The sequence below is a fragment of the Vidua chalybeata genome, chromosome 4 (genome assembly GCF_026979565.1).
Source record: "Vidua chalybeata isolate OUT-0048 chromosome 4, bVidCha1 merged haplotype, whole genome shotgun sequence".
Classification (NCBI taxonomy): Eukaryota; Metazoa; Chordata; class Aves; order Passeriformes; family Viduidae; genus Vidua; species Vidua chalybeata.
In genome coordinates this window covers 2,862,390-2,888,501 of record NC_071533.1, presented here as the reverse complement: position 1 = coordinate 2,888,501, position 26,112 = coordinate 2,862,390, and the positions used below count along the sequence as shown (strand labels likewise).

General features: G+C 48.1%; 2 protein-coding genes across 6 annotated transcripts in view; one reads left to right on the top strand and one right to left on the bottom strand.

Moving 5' to 3' along the window:
* The first annotated feature begins 1,613 nt into the window (after window positions 1-1,613).
* Window positions 1,614-7,938, top strand: PAQR3 (progestin and adipoQ receptor family member 3). Of its 3 annotated transcripts, XM_053939871.1 has the most exons (7): window positions 1,615-3,254; window positions 3,337-3,499; window positions 4,457-4,612; window positions 5,298-5,495; window positions 6,889-6,979; window positions 7,284-7,432; window positions 7,852-7,938. In XM_053939871.1, the coding sequence occupies exons 1-6, from the start codon at window positions 3,070-3,072 to the stop codon at window positions 7,424-7,426; spliced, it is 936 nt and encodes a 311-aa protein (XP_053795846.1). In that variant the 5' UTR covers window positions 1,615-3,069; the 3' UTR covers window positions 7,427-7,432; window positions 7,852-7,938. The 3 variants fall into 3 exon arrangements, with proteins under 3 accessions (XP_053795847.1, XP_053795846.1, XP_053795848.1); XM_053939872.1 differs by lacking the exon at window positions 4,457-4,612 and having other exon boundaries at window positions 1,614-3,254; XM_053939873.1 differs by lacking the exons at window positions 1,615-3,254; window positions 3,337-3,499 and adding an exon at window positions 3,509-4,352.
* A 2,275-nt stretch (window positions 7,939-10,213) lies between these two features.
* The window catches only part of BMP2K (BMP2 inducible kinase), a 49,971-nt gene continuing 34,072 nt past the window's right edge, over window positions 10,214-26,112 (bottom strand). The window contains exons 15-17 of one of the 3 annotated variants that reach the window (XR_008430343.1): window positions 24,708-24,821; window positions 13,079-15,411; window positions 10,214-12,924 (exon numbers count right to left, since the gene is read on the bottom strand). Coding sequence is in view for 1 of the 3 variants with exons in the window: in XM_053939870.1 (XP_053795845.1) it covers window positions 13,985-15,411; window positions 24,708-24,821 (1,541 nt within the window). In the remaining 2 variants the exon portion in view is untranslated. Of the gene's footprint in view, window positions 15,412-24,707; window positions 24,822-26,112 lie in introns of all 3 variants that reach the window. The other 2 variants (XR_008430344.1, XM_053939870.1) reach the window with 2 other exon arrangements.

The window sequence follows — 26,112 nt, the reverse complement described above, 5'->3', positions numbered from 1 at the left end:
TGGGAGCTTCCTGCTGAGCCATGGGCTCTTGCAGTCTGGGAGTGCCTGGTCACCCTTCCGGAGCCGCAGAGCCCCGAGCCCAGGGTCAGGTCGCGGCTCCTTGCTGGGGGCGCCGTCCATTCCTCCGCTCTGGGCACAACCTGCAGTGCCCCGGAGCTCCCTGCTCTCAGTGTGCTCCTCAGCAGGCAGGGACAGTTCGGCTCCTGGGTGACCTCCTCAGCCACCTCTCTGAAAGGCTTCCCTACCTCTATCTGCACAGCTGACTCCAGTCCCAACAGAAAAGATTATGGAACTCTCAAGTGCATTCATCTTTCCTCCCAATTAATCTTATCTGCCACGTAAAATTCGAGTAAAATTTGAGATGCAGTGTAGGAATTAGGGCAAGCTATTTACTTACCCAGGAAGGTCAATTTAGGTCAAAGCTACCTCACACAGATGGCTAATTTCAATCCCTTACACATACAACACAATTGTTCAATATACTCAAAATAAATAGTGTGAGTAATTTGAAGCTGCCCTAATTGTTTCTCAATTTCCCCTATTAATTTAACCTATAACACTCCTCCTATCAAAGCTTCAAAGCTCTAACTTAACAGCCAATTAAAGCTTCTTAAGGGAAAAAAAAAAGTGCTGTCAGCGCCGATTTCTTCTGACTGAACCCCTTGAAGCACTCGGGAGTTCATTTAAATTGCACTGGGCTTAGAACCAAAGTGCTTTTTACAGGTATAATGTTCTCAGTAAGCTAATGAGACAATGGACAATTAAGATTAATTAAGGTTTTCAACTCCGTATCAACTTTCTGATCACCCTTTGGCTTGACGAAAGTGGTCTGACTCTGGAGCAAACAAGAAATCCCTGGGTGTGTGAGTGGGAGCTGGCAGGAGCAGACACAGTTTTCCCCCAGCTGACTGAGATCTGGGGCTCAGCTACGGCTGAGGGTCCCCCCGCAGAGTGCCTTCTCTCTGTGCTTCCTTCCTAAATTAGTCTCACTAACCTCATTAGTGGAAAGCTTGGGTGAATGGGAAATCCTGAACCAGAGAAGCAGTACGGAACAGGAAACAGAAACTGAGTAAAACAGGAATGAACCATTCCGAGTCAGGCTTCAAATACATCCCAGGAAGTAGAAACACAAGCAAGTATATTAAAGCTAAGCCTGCTCAATTATTATTGTGAACAGGATTCCTCTGAGAAACTCCTGGGGTTACATGAGGGGGAAAAGGTACCCAGCACACAGTTCAGCTGAGCAGGAGGGAGGAGGCAGGTCTGAAGGGGCAGGAGCAACAGCGCTCTAAGGACACAGGAAGAAATCTCAGTGAATGATTGATCGGTGCAAATATTCAAGAGCTGTTGCTGACCAAATCCACCTTAATTTGGGGAACCAAATGGCATAACACAAATCCGGGGGTGACACAGCACAGCTGGTTCTGTTGAACACCTGGCCTTGACTGTCAGTGTGGATTTTAACCTCCCATCATCCCCATCTTTTACTTCACATGACACATCTGTGCCATAGGACAACCCTGCGCACTCCTCACATTGTTTGGTTTAATGAGACCAAAAACCTTTGCAGGGGCCTTCCCAGCACAGAACTGGCAGGGAGGGCCAGGTGAACCAGGATTACCCTGTGGCATGCTCGTCTGCAACATTGAAACAAAAGTGTTATTATTATACCTGGGGAATTACTGCTTTACCCCCACTACTTTTTTTCCTTTTTTTTGTTGTTGTTCTTTTTTTTATTCTTTTAATTAGCAAAAAAAAACCCACTAAAAGTAAACTTTTGGAAGAATCTTTCTCACTACTAAGACTTTTTTGTTACTTCACAGAGTACACAGGGAAACCCCCAAAATGCTAGCAATCATGATCTCAAATTAACCAGACATTGCCCTTGCACAGTGTAATTGCAATTCCCACCGGGAATGACAGCCCTCAGTGTTGTTTGACCTGACAAGTGTGTTCCTGGCCTCTGTCACTGAGGTTTGCAGCCTCAGGCCTACCTGAGAGGAACGCCTGACTGGCCCAAAGGCACGTCTCAGTTGTTTCGGAGGGCTGAAGGGTGCAAGGGGCCCCCAGGGGGTCCCTGTGGGTTCAGAGGTTCTGAGGAGTCCTGGAAGGTCTGAAGACTCTGAGGCACCCCAGGTCGAAGGTACCTGAGGGGATCCTGGAAGTCTGAGGGGTCCCAGAAGGATTGAGGCACCCCAGGGTGTCTCAGAGGGTCCTGAGGGTCTGAGAGCTCTGAGGAGTCCCAGGTCTGAGGGGTCTGAGGCACCCTGGGGTCTGAGGAGTCCAAGGCATCTCAGGGGGTCCCAGAGGTCTGAGGGCTCTGAGGTGCCCTGGTGGGGGGGGAGGAGGGGCGGTTCTGAAGGTCTGAGGGACTCTGAGGACTCCAGGAGGTCTGAGGAGTCTGAGGCACCCCTCGGCTGGGGGACCCCTGGGGGACCCCGACTGGGTCTGAGGGCTCTGAGGGATCCCGGGAGTCTGAGGCACCTCAGGGGGTCCCGCTGGTCTGAAGGGTCTAAGATACCTCAAGGATCTGAGGAGTCCAAGGCGCCCCGGGGGTTTTCAGAGATCTGAGGGCTCTGAGCGGCCCCGGGGGCGTGAGGGCTCTGAGGCACCGCGGGGATCTTAGGACTCCAAGGCGCCTCGGAGGATCCCGGAGGTCTGAGGGGTCCTGCGGGGGTCCCGGGGGTTTGAGGGCTCTGAGGGATCCCAGGAGTCGGACGGCTCAGAGGTCCCGGAGGTCTGAGTGCTCTGAGGCGCCCCGGGGCGCTCCGGCGGGTCCGAGGCCGCTGAGGTGTCCCGCAGATCTGATGAGTCCGAGGCGCCCTGAGGGCTCCGGAGCTCCGAGCGCACCCGGCGGCTCTGAGGGAGCTGAGGCGGCTCTCGGCGCCCCCTCGCGGTCATTGCCGCCACAGGACGGGGCGGAGCCGCGCAGTGACGCCATCGGCGGGCGCCGTGCGGTGACGTCACCACAGCCATTCCCGGCGCCGCTCCCGATCCTCATCCCCATCCCGATCCCGGCCCCCGGCCCGTGAGGGCGGCTTGGGGTGGTCCGATGCGGCGGTGGGCAGGATGCACCAGAAGCTGCTGCGCAGCGCGCACTACATCGAGCTGGGCAGCTACCAGTACTGGCCGGTGCTGGTGCCCCGCGGCATCCGGCTGTACACGTACGAGCAGATCCCGGTGTTCCTAAAGGACAACCCCTACATCACCGATGGATACCGCGCCTACCTGCCCTCCCGCCTCTGCATCAAGAGGTGAGCGCGCCCCGCGGCCCCGGGCGTCCCTCGGCCCCGCCGCCGCTCACCCCTACCCCGCCTTGTGTCTCCTCTCCCCCAGCCTCTTCATCCTCTCCAACGAGACCGTCAACATCTGGAGCCACCTGCTCGGCTTCCTGCTCTTCTTCACGCTGGGCATCTACGACCTGACGGCCGTGCTGCCGGCGGCCGGCGCCTCCCGCGAGGATTTCGTCATCTGCTCCGTCTGCCTCTTCTGCTTCCAGGTGGGCGCCGGCTGCCGGCGGGGCCGAACCCCTCCCGCTGCGCGGGGACAGCAAGGGCTCAGCGGCATCGCTGCTCGGGGTAAAAGCCGCCGCGGTTGGGCTGGATCTGACCTGTAGTCAGCCGGGGGAAGCTGAACGCAGCTGGCATAGGAGAGAGTCCGTGGTAGTGGTAAACGAGTGCGTTTGTCCAGGCCGTGTCCCTGTCCCAGAGGTTCCGCAGTTTGAGGCAGCTCCAGGTGCTGCTGGACAGGGCCGAGCACCGGAGCACAGGGATCAGCCGTGGCCTGATGGTCGGCAAGGGCAGGAGGGCTGGTGGCCTCGCTTCTTACTTGTCAGAGAAATCTGCACACAGCAGACTTGAGGCATGTCTCCGGTGGAGCTCCTGTGCAGCACGCTGTCCTTGTGAGAGCACAGAGAGCTCCGTTTGTGTTCTCTGCAGGGTACAGGATGCCTTTGTACAGCCACAAGTGGCTTTAGTGCTCCTCCCTGCTCCTGCAGAAGGCCAAACACTTCTCAGGGAAAAGATTTTAAGCCAGCCTTAAGGAACAAACAAGCAGCCTGTGCCTAAGAGTTAAATTTCTGTGTGTTCCCTCAGTCAAGGCACACAGTGGGTGCTGGGCAGTCAAGGCAGAGTTGAGCTTTGGGCTCTGCCTGGGCCACTTTGGCCCAGCAGAATTCATCCTCCCCCTGTACTGGTGCGGATGTGTCTCCCTGGAGCACTGTCAGCTCCCTCAGCCTCAGGAGCCCACGTGTGTTACTTGTACAACTGGTTACCATGGTTTGCAGCGTCCTTCTTCTCCTGCCAGAGAAGCTTTATGGCCGGCTGGCAGGGATCACAAGTGCCTGCACCAAGGTGGGTCATGGGCCAGGTGCCTGCTCCAGCTGCAGGGCTGAATCTTGCTGTGCTCCCTGCTCCTTTGTAAGGAATTAACCCGCCTCCTCTGGCCCTCTGTGTAGGTCTGTATGCTTTGCTCAGTAGGATACCACCTGTTCTGCTGCCACCGCTCCGAGAAGACCAGCCGGCGCTGGATGGCGCTGGATTACGCAGGCATTTCCATTGGGATCCTGGGCTGCTACGTGTCAGGCGTGTTCTATGCTTTCTACTGCAGTAATGTGAGTCAGGAACACATGTCCTTGTAGGGCTTAGTTCGTGTGGTCTCACTGTAGTTTCTGTGCTGCACGAAGGGGGTTCAGTGCAGGTGTCCAAAGAGAACAGGAGTTGGGAGGCAGGGATGGGAACTGGAACACGCCCCTCTGACCTCAGCAGAACTCTGCTGAAGAGACAGGCAAATGCAGGTTTTCCTTTCCAGCTGTTGATTGCACAAGCCTCAGGAAAATATTTAAATTTCTCTCAAGACAGGGAAACTTTACAGGTCCTACCTGTATCCAGTGCCTGAGGCTGGTCATGGGATGTGCCCCATCACAGATATTTTATTCAAACAGCATTGCCCACGAGGTAGCTGCTGTGAGGCAGAAACAACCTTGTTTTCCTTCCATCTAATGAGTTCCCTCCCAAGGCCTGCCATGGACATGGCTGTCCAGGAGCTGAACTGGGCTGGTGAGGCACAGGTGCATTGAAAACATTTGGTGCAGGAAGTGCTTGGAATGAAGGATGTGGTACCAGGTGCCCCCCAGGAACAGAGTCTCCTCCCCTCAGTGCCAGCTGACAAGCACAAGGCCTTGCACTCAGACCCATGGCTGGTGCTCGCAGCAGGGACAGGGTGAGGTCACTGAAACCTTCTGCCCAGAGCTGATTTTTGCACTCCGAAAACTTGCCTTTGTTTCTTTCTGCCCTCAGTACTGGCGCCAGGTGTATTTGATCACTGTGCTGGCCATGATCCTGGCAGTGTTTTTTGCTCAGATCCACCCCAGTTACCTCACACAGCAGTGGCACAGGCTGCGTTCCATCATCTTCTGCTCCGTGTCTGGCTACGGAATCATTCCCACCATCCACTGGGTTTGGCTCAATGGCGGCGTCGGTGCATCCATTGTACAGGTAAAAAAAAAATAAGGAAATAAGATTCCCTTTTGCTTTTCACTTGCCATCTTCCTTGAGTTCTCTTACACTTGTGGAAACAACGGGGAAGGAAGAGGAGTTAAAATCCTTCTAAGGACAGAATTCTTTTGGTTGATACCATCCATATGGGAACACCGAGAAGTGTGTTGAGAGGGGATAGACAGCCTGGGAAGCTTCATTGTCTTGTGCTGCCCTAAAGCTGCATGGAGGAGAGGAATGCAGGATCCAGCTGTGTCTGCGCCTGGGCACAGAGCAGCCTGTGTGGGCAGACCGCACCCTTGCCAGGGCCAGGGGCTGAGGTGTCTGTGGAGCAGGAAGGAGCCTGTCAGGCTGCATGAGTGCTCAGGGCTGGCCGCCTCCACAGTTCCAGAGGGCAACCAGGAGACACTGGGATGATGGGATGATTATTTGTCTCCTCTTCTGTTCCCCAGGATGGCAGCAGAAATCATCATTTACCTGCTCAGCCCTCTGTCTCCCACACAATCCCCCTCTAACAGCTCTTTCATGTTACTATTTTGCTGTTTGTTTCATCTCTTGGAATTATGCTGTGAAAGCAGCAGCCCAGTACAGCCAAAGGCAGTCTAATGTGCCCCGGTATGAACCACCCTGAAATCACTGCAGTTGCCCAGCAACACACCTGATGGTGCTGAAGGAAATGCTTCCTTTTCATAGTGAGCACAAACTGCACACTCCTGAGCTGGCCTGGATGGATGGCTGTCCCCTGGGGTGAGGGTTCAGCCCAGTCCAGAGCTGCTGTGGAATGTGGCAGAGCACTACTTGGAAATAGATGTGGCCTTTATACAGGACATTTCACACTGAAAATCATCTGTAGCAGTTGTACCCCGACGCTTCCCCATCTGGCTTCCCCTGGGATAACAGGGTGGTGTCTACAGTTCACATTTTGTTTCGATACTTCAGAAAAATGGCCCACTTTTGGTAACAAAACATTCTGCTAACAAGATCCACCTGGTGGCTGAGTTGCTGGTTATTGACCACCCACTGTGAGCAGTCCTGTGTGCAGCAGCTGGGATCCCAGCATAAGTGGGATGTGCAGTGCAGTGTCCCTCACCCTGGCTGTCCTGTGCAGGCTCAGGGGCTTGGCAGGTGACCTTTCACAGACACATGTTCTGTCTGCTGTCGGCTGAACTGAGTAGCTTGCGTGTAGAAGCAAGAGGCTGGAATAAAAGAGTTTCTTCCCACTCAGGCTTTCCCAGAGTTTGGCATGTGCGTCCCCATTGGATTTGTGCACAGCTAACACAGGCAGGGAAGGAAGATTCGGTGTTGTCGTGCCTTTTCCTTTTTTATCTTTAGGAACTTTTTTTTTCTGTTTTTGCCTTCTAACAGAATAGGAGAGCTTCCTTTTCTTTTGCAGGAGTTTGCTCCGCGGGTATTTGTCATGTACTTCATCGCTGCTGTAGCTTTTCTCTTCTATATTTCCAAAGTTCCAGAAAGATACTTCCCAGGTAGGAAATTATCTTCTGGCTGTTTTCTTTTCTGCATTTGAGCTTCCTACAGCGTCACAGTCCTTGCTGTGGGTCCTGAACTTCCTGGGAGAGGACAGGCTGACCATGTTCCGCATGCAGTGTTCCCATGCAGAGTAAAAAAGTGGGATGAGGCAGACAACTTCCATCAAGTTCGTTAAAGAACTTTCCCTGTCACCCCTCAAGGGCGGGGTGTGGCGGAGCTCTGCAGGAGACTGCTGATTGCACTGCATATGTTGTGGCCAAATTTAACAGCTGAACTCTATGTCCCTGTTCTCCCCCACAGGCCAGCTGAACTACCTCGGCTCAAGCCACCAAGTGTGGCACATCCTGGCAGTGGTGATGCTGTATTGGTGGCACCAGTCCACAGTGTACATCATGCAGTACCGACACAGCAAGCCCTGCCCCGAGTACAGCACGGACTTGTGAGCCAAGGTACGGCTGTTGCCATCCTCAGGGAACAGGATACTCTAACCAGAGGCTTCGGGAATGCTGGCCTGAACCTCAGGTTGCTGCCCCAGAGTAGGTCCTGAGTGGTGCAAATAAAAAGCAGGGATGTGATGCCAGGCACTCTGCTCACCTGTGCTGCTGCACTGGATGAGGCTTTGTGCAGCTGCTGGGCCCTTGAGCAGTTTTAGAGCAGGCTGGACTTAGCCCTGCCAGATCCCTTCCAGCTCTGTGTCACAATCTGAGTAGTCTCAAACCATCATTAGTACTTGTCCTTAAGTAGCCTTTTCCTCAGGCTTTTGTCAGGTTTTCAGTCTGCTTAGCATTGATCTGGATGTTGTGGAAACCAGATGAGTTGCAAATTACATATGCACAGTGATTTACCTCGTTTCCCTGCTCTATTTCAGAAGCAGCACAAGAGGATTTGTGACTCTGAGGGTCTGGACCTCATGTGAAGAGCTGTGCTGTCAAGGACTGAGGCAGTTCCTTTCCTGACTCCTGGACTGTTAACCCCTTGCCGGGACAGACTGTTACTGCAAGCTTTGGTAAACAGAGCAATACGGCCTGGGGTCGGAGGGGCATTTCCTTCTCAGCCAGTTCCTGCCCTGCAGTCGAGTACCAAACAGCTCTTCCTGGAGCGGGACAGCAGGATGCTGAGCTAACTTGGCACGCAGATCCCAGCAGGATGTTTTGTTGCTTGGCAGACATGAACGGCTCAGCCAAGGATACTCAGGCCTGCACACCAGGTTTTCAGGGGGTGTGCACAGTTAGGAGAACACTCTTGGCAGCATGCCTGTAAAATTGTGGGAACTGTGGGAGCTGGTCCTGGATCCAAACCACAGGCCTGTGGACTGTGCATCCTTCAGCCTTTAGGTGGAAGACATGCTTACACTTCAGCACTGGAACAGGAACGTATGAACTGGAATTCAGTGGATTTGTGTCCTGCTCTGGATGAGCTCTTTCCCATTCTCTGGGAGATAAGATCACATGACATCCTGCAGACCTAGATCTTCACTGCAGATCTTAAAAATAACCTCCCCCAAGGGGGGTCGTGGTCGTGCCAATGCTTGAAGAAATTTCTCTAGACCCCTTCAATAATCTGGAATCAGTATTTCAAAATTTCAGCAGTAGCACTAAGCCTGCGTCTCCACGTTTGTTGCTGTTTTGCAATCAGGGAACCTGCTGGGGATGCAGATCCCTGACTTTTGGCCTTTCCCTGTGTGCAACATGATACTGCACTCGCAGACACCGCTGCCCAAAAGGACTGGCTGTCACAATCCTTCCACAGTGCCAAGGCTGCTTGGAGTTTCAGGATGTGTTGTGGAACCGCCTCTTAAGAAATGAACACCAGGGAGCCATTAAATACACTGGTTATTGTGCAGCTGCAGCCCAGCACCATTAAGCTCCAGAGGTGCCAGTCTTCAAAACAGCATTGAAATCCTTTGGACTTCCAGGTTAGAGGCAAGGATGCTCTTGGGACTAGTCCTACATGGCTGTGTCCTTGTGGAAAGGGCTTCCCTCTAATCCACTGGGAGAGGCTGGCTCTGTGCAGTGACTGTCCCAGGGCAGGCAGGCTCTGTTAGTTGCCCAAAGCTGCCTCCCTCTGGGCTAAGGCAGAGGAGCAGGACTTGTTTTCCAAGGAAATGTGGAGTGGAGGTGGAAGCTTACAGATAGGCACCTGAACACCTTGGGCGTGGAGAAGGCAGGATAGGAACTCCTGCTGATGTGCTGGGCAGAGGGTGGTTCTGGTGCTTTTCTGTTGATTTTTTTTAATTCCAGAAACAAGTATTGCAAAACTGACTCTGCATCAATGATTCAGCTCCCAGAGCTTTCAGCCTTTCAGTGTAAACACTGATTTTTTAATTATTTTTAACTTGACAGCCAAGCAAGTTTCAAGTGCACTAATTACTACTACTGAAGCCTGACAAGGAACTTGCAAGTGTACAAGTCTGTTTCCAGTGTTATATGTACAGTAATATCCCAGGAATGTGTCTGTGCTCTGAAATATTACTGACTTTAGCATTTGCTAATGTATTTTTATAATGGAAACCCTTAACTTCTCCAGCAGTTTTCACCAGATAAGGAAACTGATTGCCAAGCTGTACATTTTTACCTGACACAATTTATCAAACTGCATGATGATCTTTGATGTACATACTGAACTTATAAATAAATTTCAGTTCATTGGCTTTTTCCTTGGAGTAACATCATTCCTGCTTCTCATGCAGCAAAACAGTAGATGTCCAATGGCTCAGCCATGGAACTTGTGCCACAGACAGGGATTTTTGGGGGAGACTCTCTAGCTGAATTGGCTGATGAACTCAGCTTTTCAGCCTACTACCAGTACTCCTTGTTAACGGAGTCCTGCTGCTGCTCTATCTGTTCTTGACCATTCCCATTCTTACTTCAGCTCACCCAAGAGTAAAATCAATACCAGGAGCATTCAAACAACCTGCTCCAGTAAACAACTGCAGGAAGGGGCTCACACCACATTATAGCCACATCCAGAAATGCAGAGCTCAGTCCAGTGGCATTGGGAACTGTACATGATCTTTCTGCAAGTAAGGCTTTAAGGACTAACACTGAACTGAAGGATTTTTAACTGCTTGGGCACAGCAGGATGACTGGACAGCAAACACAACTACTTAAAACAGTTTTAAGAGAGTCACAGGTGCTTTCATGACAGCTACAAAGTCATTCGGCAGCAGCACTGCTTATAATGAGTAAATTAAAGCCTACACACAAAGACTTCACAATGCAGTGTTGAAGAGACCTGCAAAGGCACTGTTAACCAGGTTCCTTTATTTAACATCTCCAAGGGTTTTATGATATACATCAGCTTCACAAAAAAAGTTAAAAGTTTTCGCTTTAGTAGTACACAAAAAAGCTTTAGAAACTCCAAGTCTAACAAGAAATGGAAGTGTAGTTCAGGCAAGTGCACTTGAAAGCTGAATGCCAGCAATTTAAAAATAGTTTCTATGCTCTTTAATAGTAGGTGATGCCTCAGTCACAACTTTAGCTATACACACCATCTCCTTGATTTCCTTTCAAAATAAGCTCTATGGAACAGTAACACAGCAGCCACCCTTGGTGCTTAACTCATATTCACTCAAGTCACAAACATGATTGTGGCTGCTGGGTTACCAACACCACAGCAACTCCAAGGGCTACGTGATGTGTGCGAGCATGTGTATATTTTATATATATCCTCCTTAGATATATAAAAATACACAATATAGTATAAAAAACTCCAGATAAAACTCTTTTTCTCACAGTAGCAAATATATCAACTTATTTTCACAGTACTTTGTTTTACTAACTGGGACACCCAGAATGATTATAAGCTTCTTCTTCAGACGCTGGTGCTCACAGAGCCCCCTGCCACACACAGGACAACCAAAGCATTAATTGTATTAATTACACACCTAAGGGCCTTTTGAGTCTGGAGGCAAACACAACTAACTGGTTTTTCTTTCCATGACCACAGCCACAAAGTGGTTGTGCTTCTTAGGACTTTGGGACAGACGCTGTCTCCAGCAGCTGATCCTAAAAGGCCTGTGGTTTCAGTCCCTCGGCATGCTGAAGGAGAAGCTGTAAAAACCCATTGGGATTTCTGTATGGAAGGGAAGTGTCAACTCCTTACCTTGCCTTCTTGCTACCACAGGCAGCATGTACATGTCTACTGCAGCAAGGGCTTTCCTGATTTCAACTAAGGTTACATTGCAATCCACACACCCTGAAAACAAGCAAAGGATACCCCATTCCCTGACAGTCACACATTTCACCTCCTTTGAATAGTGGATAGTGGCTGTAAATAACCCCAAACTTGGTTTCAGTTGTGTATAAACTACATATACCAGGAAAAGCTTAAGCTTAGCGGGGTGCACCAATCTCACATCAACCATAAAAAAAGGATAAAATAACTAACTAAAAAAAAAAAAGAAAAAAAGGTAAAAAAAAAAAAAGGTAAATTTAAGCAAAAACCTGATTGGTGTCTTGAGTATGAAGACCCAGGTTTGTTAAGGCCATTAGGAGGCAAATATCATGGGCCATAACTGGTGGCAGCTCTAGAGTCACTGGGGTCTGCAGCTTGCCTTTGCCTTATCTCTCCCTTCAGCTTTGATGTGCTGCAATATAACTACATAGAGACCCTCTGCCAAACCCCCTGCAGCCCTCCCCAGCCTGGAGCCTTGGGGTGTAATTTACCTGATTGCTTCTGACCACAAGTCTGTCAATGCCCAGCCTCCTCCCTGCATGTCCAACAGCCCTCACCTCTCCTCCTGGGCCCTGGAGCCAAGCCCCAGGGCCATGTGCATTGTTAACCCTTCCCGTTGCTTTCCCACTGGGAAGGCAGCAACAGCCTGGCTTTGGCGAGGACCAGCCACATTTAGGACCACAGTTTTCATCTCATTTTGTGTCCACCTCACTGCCCCATTTGTCATCTCGCTGTGTTCCAAGAGCTCTTCAGGCAGGTAACAGCTCTGAAAGACATTGAGAAAGGCAGCTCATAATAAACATGCACAGAGAAAAAAAAAAGGGAAAAAGACTGTTAACCTGAGTGTCAGAAATGCTACAAAAATTGGCATGTGCTTCTTGCAGCCTTTGGCACCAAACAGGTGAGAAGAGCAGTAATAAAGCCTGGAAAGTCCTGTGTTGAAACATTTCTACTCAATCTCCTAAGGGCTTAACTCCTAAGCCTGGAAAAGGCACCCTGAAGCAGGCACAGCTGGAATATTCCACTTATACCCTGTGAGAACTGAAACTGAGGAAGATGAAGGTAGCTATCTGTACACCATCACTATGAGCTATGTTCAGATTACAGAGCTAAGGGAAGCAATCTCCCACACATCCTAGGGGGCATTTTATCAAACTGATCCCAAAAGAGTCACGTGACTTGTTTTCAATGTGTTTTCAGTGACTACTGAAAGGGACCAAATCCCCCCACTGTGAGATCTCAGGATCACAGATCTTCTGCATATCCAGCAGGAGGCGTCGGGGGAAAAAAGCTCACAACCCTGAATATTTCACTTCACCTGTGACAGGGGGCACATGAGGACACCCGGCCACAAATAGGGAAGTCCCCCATGTGCAAACAGCCAGCTACCCACTCCTCAGCCTCCAGTGGAGCAGTACAGAAAGGTGAGACAAGCCAAGAAGCCACCTCTTTCCATGTCCCTGTGAGGATGGCCATGGAAGCCAGGCTGGGCTGTCCTGAGGGGCACTGTCTCTGCACACAGTGTCCATCCTGCCTACACACACCACCAGCTTCTGCACCACAGGAAGCAAACCCTGTACTCAGCAGTGTTCACACCTCCTGCCATCACCTGAGGACCTCCTGGAGGTCCTGGGCAGCAGGACAGGGGTCCTTCCCGAAAGGCTCCGTGGGGTGAAATGAAGCTCAGCGGTCCGGCAGGCACCAGCTCCTGCTGGAACACAGGCGGGGCAGGAAGCGTCCCCAAAGCTCAGTGCATTTAGCAAACCTTAAAAGAAAATCAGGTTACAGTCATTTTATAAAACTGTTGTGGTAAAAAACCAACAGGTCTGAGAGAAGACACATTTTCCTTTTCAATCAAAACCCAAGAGGAAAACAGACACAAATCCCGAGTTGTAATCAAACCAATCCAATGGCTGTACCTCACAGTCAACTCCGCAAGTCATCTGAAACACTCCACGTGCCCAAGGACAGCCCCTCTTCCAGTGTGCTGAGGAGTCTCCCAAAGTGCTGTAATCCCAGCCATGTCCCTGCTGGCTCACTCCCCCACACATTCAGGCTTCTCGTAGATCAGTAAATCACCTGCTTCTTTAGTTTTGAGTCTACATTTCCAGTTTGCTACTTTGCATTAATGGCACTTACTATTAAAAAAAATATTCAAAATTGACCATTTACGCACACAAAAAAATAATCTGCCTTTTATCTCTGCAACTGCATAGATGTCTGCAAGGTCCCAAGCCATAGCTGTGCTCTGGAATTCTGGGCCACAGCCCCTTGAGGATGTGGCTGCTTTATTTTTATGATTAATAAAGGTAGTTTTCACCTAGGAAGCAAAGACTTAGCTATTTCCAGCACATAATCTGGATATCAGTATGTCTTGGTTCTTAGGTCTGCTGAGACACGAAGAAGCACCGCAGTTCATTAGCCTCCTATACATACAGGAAGCATTTTCCATGTGCTCCCTGCCTCTTCTGCTCCACTGGGGCACATGGCAGAGGGATGGAAAGGCAAGACCAAAGTGCACAATGATAATGTGCCCCAGGGCCCCAAGTCAGTGACAGAGATTCGTATCCAATTCCTTACTTCATTCTGGGAGCCATCTCACATAAGGAAACAACACTTCTGATTTTTTTTTCTCTTTTTGTTAAAAAGACCCAAATCAGAATTAGCTGTTATTTGCAACTCCATCACGCCTGCAGGCCATTGCCTCCTCAGCCTGAACAAGCTGTACAACCCAGGCTCCTGGCATTTCAACCATATAAATTACTCCACTAAACCTTTATTAAGGGACTTGGAGAGGTGGAGAGGGGGGAACCCATTGGAAGCCTCTACTGTTTAGAAGGGAACGGAGCTGCTCCAAAGGGATCTAACTCCAGTGCCTGCTGTGGTTGGCTCTGTGTGCTCTGCACCACCAGCTCTGTGAAGGGCACTGCACCAAAGTCATCTGTTTTCAGCCCATCCCCACCGTGAACGGCCCCATGCAAGGAGCTCTGCCTTGGCCTGCCAGCCACCACGACGTTGCTGTGGTCCCCGCGGCTGTCCCCAAAGCCCTGGTGCTGGGCATGGCGCATCAGCTCCGGCGGGTGGAAGGGTTTGGCTCCAAAAGGATCCAGCAGCGTCTCATCTGTCTGCAGAGGGTTGGCTCGATCCTTGCTGTCGGTCAAGGCCACACTGATGTTCTCCTTGGAGTCCGAGATGGTCAGGAACTCGTTGCTGCTCTGGGAGTCCCTGCGGCCAGCCTTCCTGTGCCGGCGGGCGCGCTCCGGGGTGCGGTAGCTGGGTTTTAGCCCCTTCTTTGTGCTGGTGGGGGTGCCGTGATGGCGCTTCCCATTGCTCTTGGACACCTCCTGCTTCATGCGCCTCTGGCGGGAAGACAGCTTCTGTAGGTTCCGCTGCTGCTTCACCTTCTGCTGCTGCTGCTGGCTGCCTGTGATCTCCTCAAACGGAACCAGCCCAAACAGGTCCTGTCTACTCCCAGCAGACTTGGGGACAAGGGACGGCTGAAATGGGGTGCAACCAAAGATATCCACGCTCCGTGGAGAGGTGGGGGAGAGCAGAGGCTCCATTCCTGACCCCTGCCCATCTCGCTGCGGCACCTTTTTGCTGAAAGGAGCTTTTATGAAAACATCAAAGTCATCCTGCTCTTGGCTGGGAAAAGCCACCTGAGAAGAAACATCTTTGTCCACTTTCTCTCTTGCCTGAGGCTGCAGAGGGAAAAAGGGCACAGCTCCAAACACGTCAAATTCTTGGCCAGAGTTGATCAGAGTGGTTGGCACCTCAGGCAGGGACATAGGCACTGAACTGGGCTCTGTGATTTCACTGCTGCCCACACCATCTCTGAACCGAGTGCTCAGGAGCCCTTCCACACATTTTTGCTTGGTTCGGTCACAATCAGAATCAGAGCTCTGCTTTTCTTCCTCCTCTTCTTCCACCTCTTCCTCAGAATCCATGAGGAGAGGTCGGTGGCCTAAATTCTCTGGTTCTGTATCATTGTCATCATTGAAGTCCCCATTTTCTCCATGCAAGACTTCTTCATCCTCCTGTTCTTCTTCTTCCTCACTGCTCTTGGGAGAAGGAGGATCAGATTCAAAATCACTCTCTGACTCCTCACCACCTTTTGTCATGTGTCCCTCTGCACTTTTCCTCCCTGCCCGGGGATCTCTAAATGCATGGCTCAGTTTTCCAGCCTTTGTTGGGGTCCCTAAGTTATTTCCTTGATTGCTGGCTGAGTTATCCACTTGTTTTCCAGGGGAACCTGCAGGTCCAAAGAAAAAAGCAAATGAAAACTTAACACATAAAAAGGCAAAACTTGCTCCACACACCCCACAGCCACACATCCCAGAAGCTGATGCAAACATATATCCTGTACTTAGGGAGGGAAATGAGCTAAAAATCAGATTTGACGTTTCAAACAACATACATAAAAATCAACAGACAGAGCTGCCAGCTTTACTTCTAAAGCACAATGTGCCTGGAAATACAGTACCAGTATTTGGGGGGCATACAGAAGGGGCTAATGGACACAGCTGATCTCTAGACACAGCTCTTCAAACCCAGTCATTACACAGCCACTCTCCTCTGGGGAAATGGGAGGCAGCAGGATTTAAACACTAATTTTCTGGGTTTTTTTAAGCAGCTCCTTCTAACTTCTGCAGCAACTGAGGCACAAAAGCTCTTGCTTTTCCTCAAGTTTGAGAGCAATGCTTTCTGCTTTGTGTCTAAATGCAACCTGCCAGCTCAGCTTCTCCATGGCAAGGAAATTTATCTACTTGTTTCCCTATGCCAGCTTCCTCCCTACTATTCACTGACAACTAGAACTGAAAGAACAATTCACTGATGAGTCTTTTGTGGTGTGGTTGCCTTGGGAACACTGGAAGCAGTAAAAATTTTGCAGCAGTACAAAAAAGAGATGGCAAGAGCAGGCAGAGCAGGGGAGTGCACAGCGGCACTAGCACCGCTCTCGTCACTAAGCACACCCAGTTTCTCCCTGTGTCAGTGCCCCATGATGTGGGGAGATGTCTTCAGGAGGGTAACTGCCTCTGATTTCTACTGGAAGAGAAAGAGAAGGTGGAAAATAAAAACACCCAAGTCTTCACTGGGTAAAGCACACTTGCCCTTGAAATGTCCTCTTGGCCACAAGACAGGGTGCGTAATGTTAGATGTAATGCCAGTAACAGCAGTGAGAATTCACCCCCTGGCAGGCCCAGAGCCACGGCCCACAACCTGTGTGCCCAAAGCCTGTGTGCTACTCTGCCCAGAGAGCCTGCCAGGCACCCTGGCACTGGGGACAAGCCTCTCACATCTACAGCATCTGACAGCAACTGGGGCCAGGGCTGCTCCTGTGAAAGCAGTCATTAGAGAACTCTACCCACAGCACTGCACTGCACCCCTGATCTCACCCAAGCAAAATTGATGCCTTCCACTTAGGGCTTTGTTACACAAACACTGACATTTAACCCCGTCCATCTGTTCAAAAGATAGAAAAAGCTAGGGATGGCTACAGGCATCTTCAAAAATCATCTTCAGCTACTTCTCCAAAAATCACCTTCAGTCAGAATCCATCTCATAATTATTGTTCTTGCAATATATCAAACAATTTCTCAGCTAATTCCTTCTTTCACAAGGAAATTAACATGCAACTTCTAGGCCAAGTCAGATTCTTTTCTTTCTATGCTCCAGTTTTACAAGACCCATTTCTTCCATTTTTAAAGGGAATTAAGAGCGATTTATTCATCCACCAGCTTCCTCACTCCTTTGCAGCTACACTTAAAATAATCAAAATACAGCAGCAATACAATTCATGTAAGGATTTAAAAACAAGATGACCACAATGACTAAAACCATCAGGTGATTAGGGCTTTGAGCTGTTTCTTCTTGCCTTCTGGTGTCAGATTGATTCTTATCTACTGTAATTTTAAATGCTACATATTTGCTTTACCCACTAAATTAGAATCTGGATTATTTTGCTGCTTACTTTAGATTTCCCAAAGGTACAGCTTTCACATTGCACTATAAACCCCCCCTAGCCTCCAAATCCTGCTGTCTCCAATATTTACTGGAACACTAATGTTAACATAAATGCAAATAGATTTAAAAGAAAAAGGGACTACTTCCAGGCTAGATGTTAACACCACTTCCACAACAAAAGGCCCAAACTTTTTCTCTGTGTCCATTCCACAAGAGTTTACAGTCCCATGGAATGGTTAGATCGTTGCACTTCATCTCAATATGCAGTAAACAACTAATGAGGCAATTTTTTTTTTCAAGGAAGAACTGAATCACAGTGTTACCTAATATATCTGACTTTCCAGAAGGTTTAAGTATTATTTGTTAAGTGCTGCCACAGTCAGAGTCCCGAGAAAACAAACTGTAACAGGCACTGACAAGACAGAACACCTCTCCCACGAGCAGCTGAGCTGCCTAAGGGGCTGTCAGAGGCACATGAAGTGCAGCTCTCAGCCCCAGAGCTCTCCAGACAGACGGCACAGCAAAGAGGACGTTTCCCACAGCACACTCCATGCACGGGCACCCCGGCTGCTCCAGCATCCCAACAAACCCACCTGTTACTCACAACTGTGATTCCTGCTGGCAACACACAGCAAATCATCTTGGGAATCAGGCATCAAGACAACCCAGCCTTTCCATCCTAAGGTTTCCTCTCTTCAGTCTAACAAGTACAACCTCCAGAGGAACTCGGATGAAACCAGGAAATCCCTCTTGCTGGAGACACGCATCCACAGCAACACACAAGGCAGGTATTTTCCCCCTGTACTTGGAGCTCTAAACCACTCTTCAAGGAAATGCTGAGCACCTTCCTGGCTGACAGAGGCACACACAGGGGAAGTGACTGAATAGCCAACGAGAACACAAAGTTTGATGCACGTGTTGATTTTTACTTTGCCCACAGCAGTCTGTCCTGGCCCTGGTCAGTTCTGTGGCCTCTTGCTTCACTGACGGCAATGCCATGGCACACTGGACATAGCACACACCAGCCTTTTTGCTGGCAGGAATGAGGCAGTCCACGGGAAAGGGAAGCTTAAGGTGCAGATTTGTCAACATCTGTCCCTGCACATGAGAAAACATGATCCAAAATGTCTTAATTTTGAGGCCACTCAAAGACACAGCAAAAAGACTTTTTCCCATTCTAACAGCACAGTCAGTAACTGCCTCTCAGCTCAGCAGTTGTTTCTGAAGAAAGTTTCCAAATTTCTAGCTCTTCAGCTGAGATTGCTCCTTCTCCAGTCTCCTTGCCAGAGTTAGCAATGTGACTTGCTTATTACAGCACAAAACCAGTGTCCAGGTATTATGTACAGACTGGGAATTATCCAACAGTGACCAGAAACTCGAAATCTCCGCTAGGAGCTTACTATTATCAGAGTTGCAGAGCCAGCATGTATGACCCTACATAGACCATGTCACCTGGAAAGCAGGTGGCACGCAGCAAATGATGCTGTGAACAGCAACTGCTCCCGATATGTGGGTTTGAAGAAAACGCTTGTACTCCAAGGAGGATTTCCAGAATGGCGACATCACTGCTCCCACACTGGAGTGTGTCAGGAGAGAACAAGTATCTTCCTTTATCCTTCTGTGTGTGTTGAGGACAGAAATAACCAGAGCCACCTGCTCCAAGCAGAAACTACTCTAAGATACTCATCTTGCACACTTTTAGCCCTACCTGGCCGACCCTGAGGGAGCAAACCATCTCCGCGCCCGCCTTTGCAGCTGCAGTGGCTTCATGTTAACCCCAGGAACAGGGATAAAACTGCATCAGACAAGAATCAAAACCAATCCAAAGAAACAAAAATATCCTCCCTAGAATTATGGTATTTTAAACTAAGATAGGAATAGTTTTGGTCTTCTACACTACAGTTGCCCCCATTTCACTGCTAATCAAGTTAGCAAATGAAATGGAGCACTACACACAAAGAATCCCCCAAAAGGGAAAAGCCCCTGCTTAATGACAATTGAATGCTCTGGCCAAACAGGTTTCCAGACTGAAATGTTGTGTCATGTTGATTTCATGCAATCTTGTCAGGCTACACCGCTGCAGAGATATTCAGATACACATTTACACAGCACGGCTGCACACTGGTGGCAACATCTGTTTGCAATGTGCTGCTCAGATTACCACACTTCTAATCAGGTTTGCAGCTTGTAGGGAACAATTGTTCTTGGCTCAAATGCGGATGTTCCAGGTGGAACATCTTTAATCATATAAGAAGATCCCAATCTTCAAGGAAATTTTCTGTTCCGATGTTCTTTTTCGAGACACAGGATTATAAGAGGATGAATTCCCTCTAACAACCACAGTAATTACATGCCTTCTGCTGGTTCTTCATTTTAGGGTATGGTGGGGGTAGCCCAAGAGTGGGGCATAAGAGCGTTAAGCTCCCTTGGAATTGGGAACATACTGCCACCATCATTTCATAACAATTTGCCACATGTCAGCCCAAGGATTAGTGGCAGGCTGCAACTAAATCTGCACCAGTTCTCTGACAACAGCCAGGGCAGCAGCTGCTCAACACTGTAATGGATTTACACATCTTATCACCTCTATTTTCAAGAGCAACAAAAATGGAAGAATACCACACTTGTGCCTGGCACTACTGCTGACATTCTTTTAAATAATGACTCCAGAGATTAAAGAGCAATATAAAAAAGTAGTGTAACATGCCCGTGACTGTTGCAAGATTTGAAGAAACTTAAAAAAAAACAGTAAATCATTTTGGACAGAAAATGCAGACCCTTGGCAGAGCCCAGACATACCATTTATACCTGTGATGGGTGAACAATTGCAGGTCACTTAGGAAGGGGTATCTAGAATAGGTGAAGTTGAAGATCTTGACACAGGGAAATATCCTGAACCTGCATTCAGCAACCACTATGAATAACTGAAGCCACAGCCAAGAAGGTACAGAATAATATCAGCAAAGCTTTCAATGAGGACAGATATTGACAAGAACTTACTCTGGCAAGTTAGCTAAACCTGAAACACTCTACAACACCCAGATCACTGCACACAGGTCTGGGCACCTTTAAATAATCAATACCAACTGTTGGCAGGAGCCAATTTTTCAAGTTCCAAAAGTGGCTCAAGTCTTTTTTGTTTCTTCTGGTCTGGTATTAGTAGTTTCTTCTTAAGTTCTGGCAAGTTAAATTTCTTCTTAAGTTCTGTGTCTCACTGAAAGGCCCAGACTGCACAGTGGTCCCAAGGCTCCACAGCTGTGGTACAGAACTTGCAGTGGTTTGAAACCCTGTTGGAAGCAGTACACAAAAACCAAGCGAATGATTAATCATCCCCCATGTCTGCTCCCACCAGGACATCACACATCTCCGCTGTGACGCCGTGCACATCCAGCAGCACCTACTGCAGCAGGGGATTCCCAGGGATGTGTCCAATGCTCTGGATGACTCCCATAGCATTGTGTCTGGCACACAGCCGGCTGATTTTCTGCAAGATCCACACAGCTGGGACAACACACGCCACACCACAAAGCCCCTCTTAGCCCAGTGCAGACACCTGAGCCACCATTTGAAGACACCACCAGGCTGCCGAGCGTGGGAAGTTTGGAAGTCAGAAGGAAGCTGCTACAGAACTGGACTCGCTTTTATTCAGTCCCTGCACAGAGAACAGGCCTGCAGTGGCTCGGAAGGGGTTACCACAGAGGCTACAAAAACAAAGTGACTCGATCACATCTACAGCACACGAGCTGTACAACATTCAGCAGAACTCTTAATGAGACGACCTGAACCAGAACCCCACCCTGAGATCCTAGGCGACAGCTCATGGAGATTGTTCCACAGGAGCCAGATGCCTGAAACAGCTTCAGGCAACACTGCCCAACATCTCCACTTCTCACACAGCCCATCCATGTAACTTTGAGTGTTACCTCAATTCTTGTATTCCTTCTGGAAACAGCAGTATTAAGCTGAGGGAAGCAAAAGGCCATCCTAGCCCAGATTCATCCCACAAACCATTAGTGTGAATAAATGCAAGATGACCAAAGGCACTGAGTACAGCTCGCCAGCCAACTGTACTATATTCATGACATTTCCTTTTTACATTTGAGAGCACCAAAAAGCGTCTTTCTCCCGAGCTTCTGAAACACTTGATAATAACAAAGGGCATTACAACATAAGCCGATTAACACACAGTTGAATCAAAAACTTTCATTCCAAAATGCTGTCCACAGGAGATGTTTTTTCCCCCATCACCATCCAGTTCAGGCATTCCAGAACCAGGACCTGTTTTCCACATGTGAAGTGCTTAAATGCCCCAGTGCTGGCTATTTAATTCTCTCTTTCATTAAGAAGTTTGCAATGTAGGGTTTGTTTCTATCAGATCAAGCACTGGAATTCTTTCCCAGGCCAAGCTTCTTTTCCAGTCATCTCAGGTCTTAAGGCTCTACTATTTTCCACAAAAATTCAGGCATAAAGTAGTGTGTGTAGCAAGTTTACTCGTGAAAACACTTTTAGTAGGATACACACCAAAGGTGAGAGACACCAAGAGCTTCCACAGTGGTTCCCTATTCCCCAAACTGAGAGGAACCCAACACCTGGTAGCTCATTTCACACCCCTTTCCCTCTGTGCACGCCAAGGGACACAAGTGTTGCTGCTGGCTCTCCATTCCCACCGGACAAAAATACACACAGAAGGTCTAACAGACAAGCAGCTACAGTCCGTTCAGTTGCAGGTTTCTTCTCCTGGTGACCTTTGCATCAATGCCAGCCTGAAATGCACTCTCAGCTAGACAGCAAATATCCCAAGTCGTGGCAGGCCACAGACTTTCCCAGCGATGATCGAAGGCTTCCAGTTCCAGCCTCTGCTGCTCCCTTGCCTCGCCTTCCCAGACACATGTTAACAGACCTGGTGACACGTGCTTAGCCAGATTACCAGCAGTTGATGTTGGTGAGTCCAAAGATGACACATGATGGTCACGATCTTGCTGCTCTCTCTCAGGAGGTGACCAGAGTCAGTTAATTACTGAGTGAAGAGCTGCTTTCAGCAGAGAACCCTTAGGCCACCAGAACAGAAGGAATCCTCTGGGTGACTCTACTCAACCACAACCCACATATGTACTTTATACATCAGACCTATGCCAGAGCAAGGAGAACCAAGCACAAAAAAACCCAGCCTTTGAGTTGGAACTCTGATCAATACAGTAGAACATAACTTCAGTAACAACTGTTACTCTTCAAGAAAGTCAGTTTTATTTACTTTGAAGATCCCATGTTTATAAGGTCACCACTTCATGTAACTGTAATTCAACAAGTCAGAACTCAGTGGCCAGAGCCCTGGGCAAACAGTGCTAGCACACTCCCCATTTGGCCCAAGACACCTTACAATAAAGAAATAAAACTTGTGCTTGAACAAGATCCAAGAGTCTCTCTTGCAAATGCTGGAATTGCACTCAAGGTATCAAACCTCTGTTCCACTTGCCAAGCCATCACCTGCCCTTGGATGCCCTGAGTAAAGGACACAGGTGGTTTACTTCTCAGTTACATGTTTCACAATCACAAGGAACAAACCAGAAAGAACAGGTCACAAAACAGTGTTAAGTGCAAGCGGAAATCAATATATCAGAGAGGGACATTTGTCAAGTTTGCCCCAGAAAGTCCTCAGCTAGAAATTAAATATGTCCAGGTCAACAGCTTTCTCCTTTTCTTAGCTGTCTTGCAACTCCTCTTTTCAAGACATTACCAAGAACAGTTCAGTGGGGAACACAAACCAGCTTTTAGAAGATCAGTGTTAACATTTAAATATTTATTGTACCTGATTTGTTTACTAAGTGCAATTCACAGTTAACACATAATTAACAATACCTTTCTTGAAACCAAGCCATTATTTACTCTTGTTTAAATGCTAGTTAAAAGTACATAGGAAAAAAGGCTATAGAAAAGTGCACACTTTTTCCCAGTGCCACAGCTATTATACAACCAGATCAACAGGTTTCAAACAGCCTGGTTTTTCAGTCATGACTGAATTTCAGGGGATTTTTCCTCCCCTTAATAGAAGCAACTCTTTTTTTTTTTTTTTTTTTAGTGTGTCAAGAATTAGAGCTTGGATTCCAAGTAATAAAAATAAAACACATGATAAAACACAGTGAAGACATTTGTTACAATCTAAAGCTATATTATAACCATCTAAAAAAACTATCAACAACCAAATGAACTTCCAAGATCACAGGTGAGGAAAGCAATACAGTAACCTCTGGACACAAGGGTATGAACACGTGGCAGGACAGGAAGTACCTGATGGTCCCCATCTTAAATGGAGTGTGAGCTATTTTCTGTTTGTTTTGCATGTGAATTCAGGCTTACCTCTAAGTCAAAGCAACCTCTGGAATGAAGATGCCAGGGAAACCTTTCCCAATAGCACCTGCAGAGCAAACCCTTCTTCACTTAAATGGCTTTCACATGGCACTGAACTACTGAACATGAACAAGGTGATAGAAAGCAAATTTGTCCTGAGAGCAAAACACAAGTACAAACTAAGAACACAGTCCTACAGCAAGCAGAAAGAACTCAGGTCTAGGGACAGGAGCAGCCATGGGCACAGGGATTTTCACCAAAGGCTCTGCAGAAGACAAGAGCATGACCCTGTCCACCCTTCAGTACATGGAGCACCAGAGCCTTTGTGAACACTTGGCAGCCCTACCAGAGTGTCTCCAAGAATGCAGGAGCAAAGCAAAATAAAACACAGATACTACCTTAGGTTGACCCCAGCTGATTTATTTTAAGGCATGTTACCTGAGCTTTTGAAGTTCCATAAAAACAGACTGTACATGTCATACTAAGGCACCTTTATCACACAAGAACTCGCAACAAAGCCCAAGTGGCTCCATAAGTGACTGACACTCCTTTTACCATTCAACTACCACACAGGCTTTACTTTGTCAAAGGTACCAAAATAAATACTAAAGTGCTGATCAACCAAATGTTAAAACTGTTGCTTAAGTTGCAGGGTGATGCAGTTTCCCCACTCACAATGCCCACATAACACATTATTTTACTTCCATTCAAGGTAAACATAGTCAAAGCTGAACTGAAAAGCAATAATGAATGCCCACCCTCCCCACGTATAGACAATGTAAAATGTTTGTGTTTGACTCAACTTGTACCAAAACTGTGCATTAAATGCATAGAAGCTTACTGTCTTCAATTGGCTGGACAACTGAACTACAGATACAGTGTGAGTCAGAAGCAGACTACAGGGAAGTAGCAAAATTTGGCCTTAGCAAGCAATTTCCCTTCAGCAAAAGCACTTGTGGTTCTGCCCAGGTGATGCCCACTGCACTGGCACAGCACAACCACACCCTACACAGTCTGTCCCAGGGCTCCACAGGCACCAGGAGCTGGATGCACAAGTAGTTTTAATTGGAGGTAAAGAACACACCAACACATCCCTTCAACCCAAGTGCTGTTAGGAGGCAGCAGAACCCCCTGCCATTCTTTGGTCACTGAACTGCTGTGCATACTTCAGCAGATACATACACCTACAGGTATGTATGCATACAGCTATGAGGTAATCATGTCACAGATGGAACTTGCCTTGCTGAGAAATGAAAGGAACAGAACCAAAGGGATCTTCAGGAGGACTTGTCTGTGGAGCAGCATGTGGCTCCACATTCTTATCTGAAGATGCTCTCCTGTCCACCAGCCTGTCTGTAAAAAACAAAATGAAACAGAACAAAAAATAAAGTAAAATAAAATAAAAACAGAAGGACTTACACCTATGCAAAGCTACGCACTGTACAGGGTGAGGGAGGAATATCTTCTCTGAGAGGGGGTTTGACAAAGGCTTGTAAGAAGAACAGCTCTTGCCTGCACAGCTGGTTTGGACAGCTCCTTCCTACTGCAAGGAGACAGGCAGAGTGCCTGGGAGGCTCTGCACCCACACCTGTCCCTGCTGAAGCACCAGAATGATCCCAAGCCTTTGTGCAATGCTATGAAAGCTGGGCTGGGGTTCTTTCCCAGCGAGGAGCAGATTCGCTTTCTTGGCTCCCAGTTCTGCAGAGATGATTAAGTGGTTACAGGAGCTGTTTAAGAAATCTACTTCAAAATGCTGTCAGAAATGCAGCATCAGATGTCGCTTCTGGCCCATCACTAACCGAGGATCACAGCAACACCAACAACAGAGAAACAACAAGAGCCAGGAGCTCCAATCTGTCACTCTGCGTCACAGCCCTCCACAAGGGTGCTCAGTTCAGAAATTTATCCAGTTGCACATTACCTTTTACTGCAACCAGCACCATTCTACTAGAAAAACCCTCACCAAGTATAAGCAATGTATTCTATCCTAGGAACTGGATCCCCTTTTACAAGAGAAGTGATTAATGGCCCCAGCAGTACCCATCACTGCACACATTAAGCCCCTCAACACATGAAATCTGACAGTAATGCCAGCCTGAAAAATTGTGGTGATGTCTTCATCCTCTGACAAAGGCTTTGTATATTTACTTAGGTGTTACTGTCATAAACATGTAAGCTTTAAAAATATTTGCCAGATTTAGAAACATCTTTGTGTATAAAGCATCAGCTCAATAATACAAACTAGGCTTCTGAGAAGAAAAAGAAAGGATTCCTGTTTTGAACACTAGTGAGCACTACAAACTTACACACCACTGTATGCAAGTTATAAAGTACATGACAGCAGTTTAGTAACTGCTTTAGTAACAGAAAAGACAGAAAAGGCAGGCTTTAGTAACAGAAAAGTAGAACCACTGATCAAATCTGCATCTGCAATTCTCTTTTGTCTATATGGCAAAAAAGTTACTTGGTACTCAACAGCCTTTCTTCCCTCATAGGAGATAACTTACATCTAAAGAGAACTCTCTGCCTTCAACCTTAATGCATATCTAAGGAAATTCCACTAAGTCTTATGCAGTTAAAGACAATTTTATGGGTACAAGACTTAATTTTACAATAAATCTCCTGATCTCTCTTTATTCCAGCC

Excerpts from the sequence above, each read along its gene's own strand:
- PAQR3 (XM_053939871.1), top strand. The coding sequence starts at position 3,070 with ATGCACCAGAAGCTGCTGCGCAGCGCGCACTACATCGAGCTGGGCAGC. Across the intron at positions 3,255-3,336 it reads TCCCGCCTCTGCATCAAGAG|CCTCTTCATCCTCTCCAACG; the intron begins GTGAGCGCGCCC and ends CCTCTCCCCCAG. Across the intron at positions 5,496-6,888 it reads TCGGTGCATCCATTGTACAG|GAGTTTGCTCCGCGGGTATT; the intron begins GTAAAAAAAAAA and ends TTTCTTTTGCAG.